This window comes from Passer domesticus, chromosome 10 (genome assembly GCF_036417665.1).
Source record: "Passer domesticus isolate bPasDom1 chromosome 10, bPasDom1.hap1, whole genome shotgun sequence".
NCBI lineage: Eukaryota > Metazoa > Chordata > Aves > Passeriformes > Passeridae > Passer > Passer domesticus.
In genome coordinates, this window is record NC_087483.1 from 24,099,531 (window position 1) to 24,114,448 (window position 14,918).

Below are 14,918 nucleotides of genomic sequence, written 5' to 3' on the forward strand. Positions count from 1 at the left end.
TCCCTGAGGGCTGGCACTCGGTGCAAGGACAACAACATTCGCATCAGCGTCCTAAAAAAAAGGCACACCCACATCAACACAGCCACCTTGCCGAACCCCGGCGGACTCGTCGCTCAGCCCTTGGTCCGAGCCGCAGCCAGGGACGGAGGCAGGCGGCCCAGGAGGCGGCAGGGGCCTCACTCAGTGCCCTCTCTGCCGGCACGGCCCGGGCACAGCTCTGCCGCCCGCGGGGCCGCCCCCGCCGGCAGGTGCCCGCCCGCCCCGCCGCGGCCGCCCCGCGCTCACCCGGCCTCCCGCATGACGTTGCTGTCGCCGCAGTCGCAGGCGCCCCCCGCCTGGCTCCGGAACATGTTGTAGTCGTGCCCGGCGTGCTCGCCCTGGTGGAAGCACTCGGCGCACAGGCTCATGCAAGGCGAGATCCCGCACGTCCGGCACCGGTAGGCCACGAAGTTGGCGGTCCAAACCAGGCCGCAGAGCGTGGCGGGGTCGTAGGCCCGCACGGCTTGCACGAAGCTGTCCCAGGGCTCCCCGCCCGACAGCAGGCAACGGCACCACTCCAGCGCCTCGCCCGCCGCCTCGCCGCCGCCAGGGCCCGCCGCCGGGGCCAGCACCCGCTCCAGCAGCGCCCGCAGCTTCGCCGCCGCCGCCGCGCCGCTCTCGCCGCCCAGCGCCGCCTTCAGCCGCGCCGCCGTGGCCCGCTTGTCCCTGCTGCTGGCGCCGGCCCCCGCCATGACGGGACACCGAGGGGCCGTTACGGCCGCGCCGGGCTCCGGATCCGCGATCCCTCCGCCGCCCTCGCTCCCCGCCCCGCGGCGCCGCCCTCTCGCGATAGCCGCGGCACCGGCGCCCTGCCCGCCGCCCGCGCCCCCCTCCCGACACCGCCTCTCCCCTCCCCTGACACCACCCTCCTCTTCCTCCGCCCCTGCCCTCCTGCCGCCCTCCCAGCGCGCAGGTGCGCGTCCCGCGCCGCCGCCGCCCCGAATGTCGCCGTCCGCCGGCCCGAAAGTTCGCGTTCCCGGGGTCCCGGCAGCCGCGGGAACCGTGGAGGGTATACCTGGGCCGCCGGCGGCCCCGACGGAGCTCGTTTGTTGCCGAGCCGTGCCTGCAGCGAAGCGGCTGCCGTGAGACACCCGGTGGCCGCCCGTGTGTCCTGGCTACAGGGGTCCCGCCGGGCTCAGGCGGTGGCGGCTTTGAGGGCAGGAGCAGCTGCGGGGAATGTGGGAGGCACCTCTGAGGCTGCGGGCCGGCGTTTCTGCGCCCGCTGCCATCGATTGGCCCCGCTGGGGGTGCAGAGCAGGCCGGGCCCCGGCGGCAGCGCCGCACCCCGGGTGTCCGCAGAGCCGAGGTACCAGCGAGCGGCTCCCTGCGCCCTGCTCCCGGGAGACAACGTGGGGGGATGCGAGTTATCGTGTTTCGCACACCGATCGGCGGTTTTAAACCTCCATAAATAGATGTTCAACTGTGCAATGGAAAGCCTTATACGAAAAAAAAATCTGTTCCTAAATGAGAGTAACCCGACAGCTACGGGCCTCAAGGCAGCTGCCTCCCTCTGGCTTTGCCTGCGTTTCCTATGGCTGCCCGTCCTATGGCTGGCGGCTTGCGCCGTGCTGTGGTTCCAGGTGAATGTTACTCTTCACGACCGCTTTTCCCAGCGCACCGGCAAAATTCCAGTTCCTTGTCCTGTCCCTAAGGGCACTCGGGAGCGGAACCACCGAGAAAGCCCGGTCTGCCAGGTGTGTCCTCCGGCCCTTTCTCGAGCACCGCGCAGCCGTGACACGTAAGGCTGCAATAAAACGTCTCGTGTTTATAACAGGCGAGAGCAAAGCTCGCACTCGCTAACGAGCCGCGGGAGGCCCCGGGCGTTCCGTGCCCGCAGGTGCCCGCCGGCGCGGAAGGGGCGGGGCGGGGCGGGCGCTGTGCCGGAAGTGCGCGGGCGCTCGGAGCGGCCCGGCCCGGCCCGGCCCGGCCGCGCTGCGGTGAGTGCGCGCCGAACCGAGCGAGGGCGGCGCAGCGGGGACGGTGCGGGCGGTGGCGGGCGCTGGGGTTCATCTCCTGAGCTTAGGGCTGCGAGGGCCCGGGCGGTAGAAGCGGAGCCCAGGGCCTGAGCTCCGGGAGCCGGTGAGGAGTGGGGCTGCCGTCGCCCGGGTCCGCCCTCGTTCCCCATCATGCGCCGCCAGCTGCGTCCCGGGAAACGGCAGCGTGAAGACACCCGGGAGATGCTGAAGAGTACCAGGGGATTTTAAGTAGGAAATAATTTAAGATCATACTTTTTTTTTATATTGTTGTAACTGATTACACGTTATTTTATTTAGTTAAAACATAAACATGAAGAAATTAAAGCTTAAAGAACTGGAAAGCTCTCTTCAACAAGTTGATACTTTTGAAAGTCCAAAACTACTCCTTGAACAGTATCCAACAAGACCTCATATTGCAGGTAGGTGACCCACACCACTGTTTTCTCTTTTACTAGTTCATCACCACATTTAATTCAAAACGTTTTTCCTACTGCATTGTCTCCTTTGAAAGCTTTGTACTAAAAGTAGTTAAGAAAGTATATCCAGCAGGAATGTGTATAGTAATATTCTGGTAATGTCCGTTTGAAAAATGCAATGTCCAATCCAAAAATCAAGTTAATTAATCTAATAGATGATATTGTGGTAGAAGCAGTCGTAATCTGTAACTGTAGAAGCTGAAATGGAGTTGTCATGACCCACAAAACCAGTAAAAGCATATATACAGACACTCATCTATACCTTAATTATGCTCTTTTCCGTATTTTATATCCTTCTATTGTTTTCCCCAAAAAAAGTTTAGAGGCATACATTTTCCACAAGCAATACTCAGAGCTCTGTCTCTCCACCAAAGATCCAGTTTGTAACTAGTCAAAATGTTTTTGACTCTTCACAAATAAATGAAAAAGAGAATTACAGGCAGCGAGAACATCAGTTTAACTAAAGGTGTTTTCTAAAGAAAAAATAATGAGCTTTCTGAAGGCAGAAACAGCTTTTCTTGATTAATCATGTACATATTTGGTATTATTGACCTGTTTTGTTTTGGTTTTTTTCCCCCAGCATGTATGCTTTATACAATTCACAATACTTTTGATGATATTGAAAACAAAACAATTGCAGATTTAGGATGCGGTTGCGGCATGCTCAGCATTGGAAGTGCAATGTTAGGAGCAGGGTAAGTATTTAGTATTAAGTTCTGGTTATATTTCTTTCTGACATAGAAGAGTAGAAAGTAAGATTAAAACGTAGCAATGCTGAACTAAAACATTTCAGATTTATAATCTGTTGCATAAAACTGTTTACCAAGTTTTGACCTTCAATAGCCATTCATACAGTGAAAGTGATGGACAGCTGTCATGAATTTGGAAGTCATTTGATTTCCCCATAAGCATTAAATGAAAACATGAAACTTCCGTAACAAAATTTAGATTTATACTTGAGAAAGGGCAACAGAAGTACTTGAATTTTTATCAGCACTGAATTTATTATGTATGCTTGTTACATTTCCTAGGTAAAACAGTTGTGTACATAGATCCCTTACTGTAGAATTTAAACACCATTTTAGTTTGTAGTAAACTAACATGTGACACTTTTCTTAATAGATTCTGTGTGGGGCTTGACATAGATGCAGATGCACTGGAAATATTTAATAGCAATATTGAAGACTTTGAGCTCACGAATGTCAACATGGTTCAGTGTGACATCTGTTCTTTATCTGACAGCATGTCAGATACTTTTGACACAGTTATTATGAACCCTCCGTTTGGTACCAAGCATAACAAAGGTTGGTAATTGTGAAGCTCAGTTAGAAATTATCACAAACAAAACAGCAAGAGAAATGCTTTCAATGAAGCATGTCCCTTCTTTATTAGTTATGTATTCTAATTTCTTAATGTTTTGTTATCTGGAATAATCTTCCTAAGATTAGCAACTTCAACATTGTAACTAACAGTCACTGGGGTTTGAAATAAACAATACCAAATATTTCATATCCCTATCATTTTTATTTTATTAAAAGCAATTGAGTATGTTTTAGAAATACTTTCTGTACCTTAATATATTGAGTGCTGTTTCTCAAGTAGCTGTTAATCCAGAAAAAAATAAAGCAGATCTTTGCACTTCCATTTAAATTTCTAATAAATTCATTATTCTTTTAGGAATTGACATGATTTTTCTGAAAACTGCTCTACAAATGGCAAAAACAGCTGTATATTCCCTTCACAAAACTTCAACACGACAGGTAAGTTCTTCATTTTAGTAGGGCAAGAACTAACCAGACAACAAAATATTTGGCTATATAGTTGTCTATAGCTTCACTGATTTGCAAACTACTTTGTGGGGTATGTTTGGGATAAATACTAATTACATCAAATAACTGCAATCTCACATACATCAAGATAATTATGTGATCTAATGCTTTGGCTTGAAAACCAAAAGCACAGGAGACTTATTAAGTATAGAAGTATAGAAGTGTAGATGTTTATAAACCAGATCATTTTAAAAGCTCATTTTCTACACTCTACTATTGTAGCATATTCAAAAGAAAGCAGCAGAATGGGAAGTGAAGATGGAAGTCTTAGCAGGTAATATTTATTCATTTTTACAGAAAAAAAACCAAAACCTTTTGGTTTTGTACATTATCTCTAACACTACCAGCCAGTCATAACAGCCTAAGATAAATTTAAGTGTGATTTAACACAGAAATTATACAGGTCTTTCTAGCACACTTTTAAAAATTCTTTGTTTAAATATTTTGCTACTTTTCTAGAATACAAGCAGGCACTTAATAAAGCTCTGAGAAATACATATTCTGTGCAAAATTCGGTTTGTTCCTGGACTAGATTTTGTCTTCAAGCAGAAGCTACCTCTCTTCCTGCTTCAAAGGGCATGTTGCTGAAAAAGTAAAGCAAAGCACAGGTCAGTTTTCACACAAAAAAAAAAATCATCCTGCCCTTAGCCACGTAAATATTTTTTCCAGTTAAAGTGTCTTCCCAGTTCTTCTGCTAACCAGATGGTTTTTACAGTCATATAACTTGAGATGTGAAGTTGCACAAGTGCTTGAAACATAACTGCCATCCACTTAACTGTCTGATGTGGACAGCTTCAATGTTTAGTCATGATGTAGTGCAGAGATAAAAGAGATATGGCAAAACAGCAGATATTAGAAACAGAAGTCCATGGCTGTAGGACTTAAATGGCTGATTATCATCCTTGTCTAACACATATTCTTTATACTGTTCACAGAACTTAGGTTTGACTTACCAGCATCATACAAGTTCCATAAGAAGAAATCAGTAAGTATAAAACCTAACATAACTGAGAAAATGCTGAGGTAAATAAATTCTCCTTACTGAAATTTAAGTTTTAGCACCATATGTAATGGATGAAGAATGGTCACAGCATTCAGTCACATCACTGCTGTTACTGCATTTTGTAGCTGAACATGGAAGAGCATCATGATGATGCCAGTCAAAGGTCTACACAAAGATAAAAGCCAGCACTGCAGTCAGATGTGGTAAAGCTGAGGGTAGCTCTTTGCTCAATCCTGTCTGCAGCTCAGACCTGAGTGAATGCAGAGCTGAAGGCCACAGTACCAAGGATGTTACAGCAGTAGCATTATTTCAGAGCCAGCTGGAGGAACTTGTGCTCACTGTTAAAAGATACAGTCAAGACACCACAGTATGGCAGCCTAAGCCCACAGCAAGCTCCTTGCTACTCAGTGCTGCCTTGGAAGCCATGGATCCCCATCCCTTACCATAAGGAAAGTAGAGAGGAGAATGAGCAATAGTTGAACACTGTTAAGTATGTTCCAGCAAAGAACAGAAGTTTTAATCAGCTGCTGACTTGAACTTAGAATTATTTAAGTCTGTCCTTACCTTTGCTACTTCACAGTTGAAACATTATACTATATTAACCAGGCTTCAGCAGAAAGTTTTAAGTTCTGTATTTATTGCCAGCTGCTATTAAACATAACCACAAGATTACAAAGTCCAAAACCTTTTACATTTGAATGAGATGCCAGAAAAATTGACAGTATAAACAAAACTATAAATAGAAAAGTTTTCCAGGGTTTTATGTTAGCAGTAAGCATGCTTCTTAAACAAAAAAAGCTGTAACCCAATAAAATGAAACTTTTCTCTAATTGTAGGTTGACATTGAAGTGGATTTCATTAGATTTTCTGCCAAAAAAGTCCTGAATTGAGGCAGGTATTTAAAATCTACTGAAAATGGAACAATAAAACCACTAATTTTTTAAATTCTTTTATTTGAGTATTACTGATTGCCATCTCCATTTTCTGTTTTCAGTTGTTTTGGTGCAGGTTCTTCCTTTTCTGTTTCCTCTAGTGGTCTCTTCTTGGGACTTGATGGTTCTGCAAGATTGAATATGTAGTCATTTAGAGTAATGGAAAGCTTCACCTGAAATCTGAAAAAACCCAAACTCTTCCCATCATCTAAGTTTGAGTCCCAGTTATCTACAGCCAGGGCTACACTAGAGGGTTTGCTTTTAGATGTTTTAAAATGCCCCATTTGAAGAGCTTCACCCCTGTCTAACTCCACAGCAGGAGGGGGTAAGAAAATGAAGGAACAGAATCTACCAGGAGTAGGGTTTAGTTAAGCAGGTGCTGTATGTAATGAACAGGAGCTTAGCTCTTCCTCTGCTCCAAGCTAAATACTGACAGGCCAAACTAATAAATAATAAAAAAAAAGCACTACTCAAGAGACTGAGTCTGTACAGTTGTGTAATGCTACTGACAATCACCATGTTTCAATGCACAGTTTTACACAACCATGCAGTATAGCCTTATCTACATACTATTATATAGATAATTACTATCTAGATAGTAATTCTTTTTAATATGCTTTTTGGACAGTTGTGGCAGGAATTGAGCACAGGACTCTTAAGGCAGATACTGTCAGGAGGGCAGAAATGCTACAAAGCAGAGCCAAATCTGAAACACTTGTCAGAAACATAAGTATGTGGAGCTACTTTCTCTAAAGGTACTGAATAAGCTGCACCAAGTGCACAGAATGACATACCTGTTTTAGTATCATTTTCACCATCTTCTTCATCATTCTCAAACTTTATTTTCTTGCCCTGAAACTGTATTTTTCCTTTTTGTCCACCCTGAGGTATCTTTCCCCCTCTTCCTTTTCCTTTCATTTTGCGCCCTGTGGAGATACAAGATCAGGAACTTTGTATCATTTCTCTTTTAACTGGCCAGCTGCAGAGATTGTTTACAGTTAAGGTCAGTATGTAGTATGTATCAACTACTTAAGAGTGAATTTCATCCACCAATTCTAGGACATTATAAAGGCTTAAATAAGATGAGGGAGAACCTTTTGTTTTCTGTTTCAGCAATTCCTGCTGATCTTCCAGGATTTTTTTCAGAGCTTCTTTCTCTGCATCTCCTTCTAGCAATTCCCATGAAACATCCTTGTTCCGGAGCTGCAAGTTTCCATTATGTGCTGCTTTGGCTTTTTCCAGAGCTTCTTTGGCAATATCCTTAAATAGGATAATTCCCTTTAAAAGAAGAGTGGCATTGCATTAATTTTACTGCAAAAACATTCAGCTAGATGATGAACAATATATCCTCAGCAAATTCATTACTCTTGTATGATAGTAAAACATGTCTAGACTGAAGCAAAGCCCTCAGACTGTGCTAATGAACTTTCTTAGTTTTGACCTTATCAACTAACAAGGCTGGAACCTCTATCTGTTCTTCTGAAAGAAGTTAAGGGAAAAAATTAATTCTCTAAATATTCTGCAATTTCACAAGACAATAACTTATCAATAACATAAAAGAACAAACATTTAATCATTCATTTTTAAACTTCAATACTGAAATCTTAAGTCCTTGTCTAAGATTACAGACCTCCTTTGCACCTCTGACAAAGTGTATCCACTTGATTTCTCCGTGACCAGAAAATACTCCATGGAGGTCTTCTCTGCACGTTTGGTCATCTAGATCACCAGAAAACTTCAAAAGACATCCTGTCTTTTCTTCCAGAGACTTCTAAATTAAAATAAAAACCCCCACATTATCACTGAACAGTCAAGTGTGAACATTCATATTCCCCCCTCAATCCTATTAAACATGGTAGTGATGAATAAGCAGTTGAAGTTACAGTAATTTGAGTATTTTTCCTGCATAACCTAGTTCTGCTGATGTCCAAGTCTTGTACAGTGTGTCCCCTCCTTTGAGTTTTCTTTGCTTACTGTGATACACTTATATGGAACTTAGCACTCCTTTCCCATATTAATTGCACTATTTAAATTTTACAAAACAGCTTTCTGAAGGCTGATAAGTTGAAAATTTATATAGTACTGATGAGATCCTTAATGGATCCTTTAAACATCATAGAAGAACCATCATCTCCATGGTGGATAATGTAAATTCAGGACATGAGCCTTTAAACAAAATTAGGCTATTGAAAATAATATTAAAACACCATTACAAAACACTGTAAGTTAGCTGGAAAAGATGAAGTGACTTTCTAGAAAGTGCTCTATATTACAGCATTTCAAACAGAATATTTCATGTTAGCTTTATAAAACGTGGGTGATTTAAGAAACCCATACCATTTCAGCATCTGCTGCTTGTTTCTGCTTTTCTTCTTTTTCCCTGCAAAAAAGTTAAATTAGTTCTGAGTTAGTTCAAGCAAGGTCAGGCAAGCAAGACACACACTTTGATTGGCAATGACTCACTGTTTAGCTCTTGCTTTCGCTTCTACTTTGTTTTGTTTCCTTTCTTCATTCTTCTTTGTACAATACTCCTCCCTTCAACAGAATACAGGTTAATTTAAAATATTCTGTTAAAATACATGTGAAACAGTTGAAGTTATTTTCCAAAGCTCAGATGCTAAGTCTCAGTCTCCACAAGGTACATGCCATGAAAAACTCACTTCTCAGGCCAAGCCTGGTTCTTGTGTAAATCCACCCCTGACCACTGTTAGTTCATATATCAGTTAAGTGGACTTACTTGAAAAGTACTATCAGCTCTGTGTCTTTGTACTTTTGATTTGGTATCTCTGTGAACTTCTTAGCAGATTCAACACTATCAAAAACTGCAAATATTGAGCCCTGTTAAATGATAAAAGATATTGTCAGAGTAATTGAAAGGAATGTTGTCCAGGAGGGATCCCTGCCCCAGGTCTAAATGCTCCATAATCATTACCTTAAACGTTCTCTGCAATGTTCTCCTCATTTGAATATTTTCCACTGGACCTTTATCCTCAAGCCATTCTTTGATATCATCAAGAGTAGCATCTAGTGGAAAGCCTTTCTGCAAGGTAGCAATGAGCCTCAATTGTATGCCACAGAGTGACACTTAAAAACTATAACCTCAAAAGCACAAGTTAATTCAAGCTTTACTCTCAGATGGTTATCAGTTAAAGTCATGCAGGACAGTACAAAGAAAAAATTACTTACAACGTATACAGATCTGTTTTTAATTGCAGCCTTATACTGGTCATTTAATTCAGGAAGGGGTTTATTTGGAGATCTTCTGATTTTAGTTTTGTCTTCATTTATTTCCATTAAACCCGTCTTGGACTTTCTTAGTGCTTCTACAATAACACCAAAATCTTTTGAAAGGCGACTTAACCTATTGAGCAAGCAGACAGAGGTTATTACAAATACACAGGCAAAACTGAAGACTGATGTTAAAAAAACAATGGGAAATGTAAATGCACATCAGGAACACTTGGCTCCAAATAGAGATTGGTAGCTGAAAGTTACTCTTTTATCCACATTAGTTGTACTTTGCTTTACCTGTTGAATTTGATCATTACTTCTAAAGGTACCCAGCCATCATCTAATTTGATCTGTTCCTTTAGAAACTTGTCTCTTGGTAGATTGTGATTGCCAAAATAGTACTGCAAAAAGGAAGGGGGAAGGGGAGGAAAGAGAGATGCGTCTTTAGATTTTCAGTCTTAAAAGCTCATTTTCATCTAACAGCTTACTGCAGTAGATTGAGACATACCAAAATTAATTAATCTGAACAATTGGGAATTCTGAAATTATTACTTCCTGTTCTAATGTGATACTTTGTGAAAAGTTAGCTGCAATGTATAAGCTGTAAAAACAAAATCACCAGAAACAAGCCCCACAAAAACGCAAACAAACCAACCCTACATTGAAACAGTGCTTCATCCAATGGAATTAATAAGGCAAAGATAGATTGCAGTTTTGTTTAGGAAAGAAGCAAAGCTTATTCTGTTAACATGATAAGCATTTATCACCCTGATCAAGCTTTGCAGAGTCAAAAGTCAAATTTGTCACCAGCAGATCCAGGTTGTACTCCTTATTTAAGGAGCATGTATGCAAGAATATTGTATTTGCACACTGAAAAATCATACAGACTGGAATTTCTAGGTCTCATTCAACAAAACACTGTAAGATAAAGAAATCATTATTTTATATTTAATTTTTAATTTTAATTATTAAGTTCTTTATTTTGATCTTGTCCAGCATGGGAAGACAATTCACTTCAAGACAGACAAGTTAATTTGATTCTTTCCCTGCAGCCATCTAGCAAAGGCCAAATACTTGAAACCTTAAGGTAAGCTGGAATATTTTCACCAATACCATGGTGCTTTGAAAAGTCAGTGCAAGTTTTACAACGTTACCTCTTCCTCTAGTACATCTCAAACTCACATTACAAAAAGTCTAGTCTTGTCAACTATTTACGTATAACAAACAAACAAAAAAAAGAGGTTGAGGAATCCCCACATTTTGTTTGTGTGTTATATATAAATAATGGCTCCATATGGTAATGGGAATTCAGTGAGCTACATTTTTGTCCTTCAGGGAAGTGGTTTTGTTCTACATGCCATTTAAAACAATGGGCTCAGCTTTTTTGTTGTAGGGTAACCCTCCAAGGCTCTAGAGAGACAGAGTTTATCCAAAGTAGGCGTAAGTCTTGTTGTAATTTTTAGCAATAAATTACAAAGCAGTAAATCATAGTAGAAAGTTATGCAATGTGCTACTATTTTGACCAGCAGAGATTCTGGAGGAGAATTTTTTCCCCACAAAAATTAAGGCACATTGAATTAAAATGCACTCTCCTTCTATTTGCACAGGTAGAATAACCCCAGCAAACATGGTAGTAAATTGTTTAATAATTCACTTGCTATAGCACCTAAAATGCTAGCAAATGCAACCTTTTGTTTTGAAATTGTGTTCTTACAAGCAACTCTATAGACAAATATAGCTTCCAATGTAAACTACAATTATGATCCTAAAGTATTAAATACCTTTACAGACTTGTTACTTGTTACAGACTTGTGACATTTTTTAAAGAGCTGAAGATTCGAGTCTAACTCCCAATAAAGTTAACTTCCACTTAGCCAAGCCCTGCCAATGAATGCCTCCAAAACACCTCAGTCCAGACCCCAAACTATAAACTGAACTCACCTCAATTTGCTGACAGATTTTGCTTTCCAAGATAGACATGTTTTCACCATTTCCATTTTCAGCCATTTTCACCAGCTGTTTTGAAGAGAATACAGAGCAAAAGCACAAAGTTTTGAATAGTATTTTCTACAGACTGACATTCATGTAGCATTGCATTGCATTTCAGTGCAGCCTCATCTAAATAAGGTAACAGCCAAGTTCATAGCCATACATTTATGTCTGTGAAGCAACTATTAACATGACTGCAGAACTCAAGGGGAAACTATGAAACAATTGGGGAAAAAAAATCCCCTCACTTTGGTTGTTAGGGCAGCTTTTGGCATTCAGCAGTCAAGAAAAAAATCAGGAAATGCTGGCACTTCTCAGCCTTATTTTTTATCTTTTTCTAGCCACTGATCCTCAGTTTAGAACAAGAATAACAAAACTGAGAGCCAACAACATGTGTTTAAGTCAAATCCAACCTCTCATCACTAGGCACAATAATAACAAAAATGTTCAATTCCTACATAGGTATAATGAGAAGGTGTTTCTGAAATTTCTGTCTCCTGTTTCATCTTTGGAAAGTTCACAGAACTTACTGGAGGACAGAATGAAAATATCTGCATTTAGTGACACATCCTAAAGAGGTCTTGTTCTCTCCTTTACAAATGTGTCTTCATTGCAGTTCTGCTTGAGTAGTGAATCAAGTATCTTTATAACATAAGACATTTTAACTCTGAAGTAATTTTACTTAACTGGCAGCAAGTGTATAATCCCAGTACATCAGATGCAGTCACTACAAAGGCAGCTACTGGCCAGAAACTTAACTGGGATCAAACATTTTCTATCTAGTTGCTTTTAAGATAAGGATAGAGTGTGAAGATTAATCTTTGAGAAAAAATGTAACTTTATGAAGCTGTCAGAAATTAGTTTGATGATTAGTTTGAATTCAGTTTTGAACTATGAAGCAGAGATTTCTTCTTTCTCCCTCTGAGCACTAACACACTTTTTAAATCCGTCTGCAGAAGGCAAAGAGGTTTCTTGGTAGTATTACCCCAGTTCATAGATCTGTGAACAAAGGCTGCTGGCAAAGATGGTTTTGCACTCATGTCTTGCATGAGGTTTATCAGGAGATTTGACCGTGCACCTTCTGCCCTTCTGCTACTCGCAGGGCAGTAACATCTTTCAGAGCATCTAGATGACTGGCAACACAGAGGCAGGGAAAACTCCCCTGAGGTGCCCCTAATAGAGGTAATTATGTTCTTCATCAGAATGCCCCATTGGCAGCCTCATCTTCTTATTTCAGTAGTTTAATTCCCCAATAACTGTTCAGCCTACTGCAGTCTGCAGTATTCCCATTTCCTCCTCTTCCTGATCTCAAAGCCACATTCAGTCCTTGGAACTTCTTATAATTCTTCAGCACCCACAGCCTTGAAAGGTGCTGTGCTTGCACCTGTACCTAACACTGCAGCACTCTCTGAAGCATGATTTCAGCAGGTGTTAGTTGCCAGCTATGCTGAGTGTGATCCGTTTATCCATAAAGCACTTGACAAGACCCAGGCCAGAGCACCCAAGTCAAGAGCTGCAGTTACTTCAGAGATGTCCCACATGAGCCACCCTGACCACAGGAGACTAAAGCTTTGCCACCATTCAGGTGCTGGTACTGTCTCCACACCCTGCTTGTGAGAGGAATCAGTGTTCTCTTTTACATTATACCAAATCTAATTTAATGGCAACCTATAGAGGAGTCTCTGACTGCTGTCCCAGTCTGCCTCAGCCCAGGTACCAAAATACTCAAACCCAAAAAGTCAATTTCCACATAAGGCTCACCTTCACTGTTAAGAAGAGAAAAAAATAAAAGTCTACTTCCTTAGCAGTGTTTTCAAGGACAATACAAAAAAGCTTGATCCAACACAAGACTTAGGACAAGTCCTTTAAAATAAGTCTTACACATGGAGGAGTTTTTCTAAAAAGCATCCTTTTAGCTGCAAGTAACAAACTCAGTAGTCTTAGTAGGGAAGAAGAAAGACTCAAACTTGCCATGCATGGAATTCAGTTCAGTGACTGAGCTCTAAGCTATTTAGAAGAAAAGCAGAAGCAACCTTCTAATTTAAGAGAAATTCTAGTCTTTGCACATGCTCACTTCAGACTCTGCAGCTCAGTCATCTGGCACAAGACAACTTCCAGATCAATAGTTTTCAGTTGCTGTGCAGCAGTGAAGACTGATAAAAAGCTGCAATGAACAGCAATCACAGTCTGAACTGCATGCAAAATCCTACAAAAGATTTTATTTTAAAGGCTTCTTAATAAACTATACTGACTTGTTCCTTTCATGTGCCAAAAGTCTCCATCAGCACCACATGAAACATTAAAAAAAACAGGTTAAAATAAAGCAAGTAGTCATTAGGTTTAAATTATAAACAATTATAGTCAACCCCCATAACTAGAACAATTAGATCCCACACTGTATTAGCTACATCATCCCAAAAGAACTCCCTAGTAGATTTTCCTCTTACTAGCTATTTAGCTTGAAGCTCAAGACGAAGTTTAGTTGAGGGCTGAGTATTCTACCATTACTGCAATAGAGCCAAAAGCTTTTTTTTAATAATAAAGCTTCCCCGATAAGGTAACAGGGATCATATTATGCCTCCTTCAGAACCCCTGCATAAGAGGTCTGAGCGTGGTTTTTACCTAAGGGTAAGGATTAATTACCGCCACACATTTTCAGAGATGTTAATTTTAACAGATTTGTTTTTAGTAGAATCGGTGCAATATAGAAAAAAATTCTTAGAATTCTTGAAGTAATGGAAACGTCGGCCCCTGAACTGTGCCAGGAGACCATGAGTTTGCTGTTGACACTTTCACATGGCTGCAGCGCCAACACGCCCTCCTCGGACAGCCTCGGGCCCGCGGCCCAGCCTCACCTCAGCCCGGCAGGAGCGGCAGCGCTGCCCTCGGGCCGGGCCCGGCTCCCCGCGGCGGGAGCGCTGCCGCCGGCTCCGCCTGCCCGGCACAGCCCGAGCCCCGCAGCGCGCACCGAAGGCGGCGGGAGCGCTGCTGGCGGGAAGCGCCCGCGGCGGCAGCGGCACGGCCGGGCCCGCCCCGCGCCGCCGCCGGGGCACGGCCGGCACGTGCTCCCCTGCTCCGCAAACCCTGCCTGCCTGCCTGCCTCCCGGCCCGGCCGCCGCGCCCCGCCGCCAGCCCCGCCACGGCGCTCCCCGGCGGGCCGGGCCCGGCGGGCGGCCCAGCAGCGGCGCCGCCCGGAGCGGCCCCTCACCCACCTGCGCGCGCGGGCCCCGCTCCGCCGCTCCAGAGACCGCGAGTCGGCGCCGCGCAGCCCAGCAGCCCCCGCGCCGCCCGCCCCTCGCGCACGCGCCACGTCCGGGGCGGGGCCAAAGCGCGGCCCCGCCCCCGCGGCGGGAGCGCGCGCCGGTGAGGGCCGCGCGCGCCGGTGAGGGCCGCGCGCGCCGGTGAGGGCCGCGCGCGCCGGTGAGGGCCGCGCGCGCCGGTGA

General features: G+C 43.6%; 3 protein-coding genes across 7 annotated transcripts in view; 1 reads left to right on the forward strand and 2 right to left on the reverse strand.

Moving 5' to 3' along the window:
* UBR3 (ubiquitin protein ligase E3 component n-recognin 3) overlaps window positions 1–816 on the reverse strand; it is a 101,450-nt gene extending 100,634 nt beyond the window's left edge. Inside the window, exon 1 of one of the 2 annotated variants that reach the window (XM_064434503.1) lies at window positions 286–816. In XM_064434503.1, coding sequence (XP_064290573.1) covers window positions 286–731 — 446 coding nt within the window. In that variant the 5' untranslated portion in view covers window positions 732–816. The remainder of the gene's footprint in view (window positions 1–285) is intronic. The other variant, XM_064434504.1, reaches the window with a different exon arrangement.
* On the forward strand, window positions 307–6,268 carry METTL5 (methyltransferase 5, N6-adenosine). Of its 4 annotated transcripts, none has more exons than XR_010369288.1 (9): window positions 307–437; window positions 2,313–2,434; window positions 3,072–3,186; window positions 3,614–3,795; window positions 4,169–4,251; window positions 4,543–4,594; window positions 4,780–4,928; window positions 5,256–5,305; window positions 6,160–6,268. XR_010369288.1 is itself a non-coding variant. In XM_064434541.1 (8 exons), the coding sequence occupies exons 2-8, from the start codon at window positions 2,326–2,328 to the stop codon at window positions 6,211–6,213; spliced, it is 645 nt and encodes a 214-aa protein (XP_064290611.1). In that variant the 5' UTR covers window positions 1,889–1,976; window positions 2,313–2,325; the 3' UTR covers window positions 6,214–6,268. The 4 variants fall into 4 exon arrangements, 1 of the variants encoding a protein (XP_064290611.1); XR_010369289.1 differs by lacking the exon at window positions 307–437 and adding an exon at window positions 1,454–1,733; XR_010369287.1 differs by lacking the exon at window positions 307–437 and adding an exon at window positions 1,889–1,976.
* SSB (small RNA binding exonuclease protection factor La) lies at window positions 5,939–14,804 on the reverse strand. The gene is made up of 12 exons (XM_064434531.1): window positions 14,688–14,804; window positions 11,428–11,502; window positions 9,784–9,887; window positions 9,442–9,616; window positions 9,188–9,295; window positions 8,993–9,093; window positions 8,719–8,790; window positions 8,593–8,635; window positions 7,886–8,026; window positions 7,350–7,533; window positions 7,050–7,181; window positions 5,939–6,382 (listed from the first exon to the last, which is right to left on the reverse strand). The coding sequence occupies exons 2-12, from the start codon at window positions 11,491–11,493 to the stop codon at window positions 6,285–6,287; spliced, it is 1,224 nt and encodes a 407-aa protein (XP_064290601.1). The 5' UTR covers window positions 11,494–11,502; window positions 14,688–14,804; the 3' UTR covers window positions 5,939–6,284.
* Between the last annotated feature and the right edge of the window lie 114 nt (window positions 14,805–14,918).

What these genes read in the sequence shown, in the direction of transcription:
- METTL5 (XM_064434541.1), top strand. Translation starts at nt 2,326, where the DNA reads ATGAAGAAATTAAAGCTTAAAGAACTGGAAAGCTCTCTTCAACAAGTT. An exon ending in AGTGCAATGTTAGGAGCAGG is followed by an intron (nt 3,187 to 3,613) that starts GTAAGTATTTAG and finishes TTTTCTTAATAG; the next exon opens with ATTCTGTGTGGGGCTTGACA. An exon ending in AGTTCCATAAGAAGAAATCA is followed by an intron (nt 5,306 to 6,159) that starts GTAAGTATAAAA and finishes CTCTAATTGTAG; the next exon opens with GTTGACATTGAAGTGGATTT.
- SSB (XM_064434531.1), bottom strand. Translation starts at nt 11,493, where the DNA reads ATGGCTGAAAATGGAAATGGTGAAAACATGTCTATCTTGGAAAGCAAA. An exon ending in CATTGCAGAGAACGTTTAAG is followed by an intron (nt 9,094 to 9,187) that starts GTAATGATTATG and finishes ATCATTTAACAG; the next exon opens with GGCTCAATATTTGCAGTTTT. An exon ending in AAGCAGCAGATGCTGAAATG is followed by an intron (nt 8,027 to 8,592) that starts GTATGGGTTTCT and finishes ATTTTAATTTAG; the next exon opens with AAGTCTCTGGAAGAAAAGAC.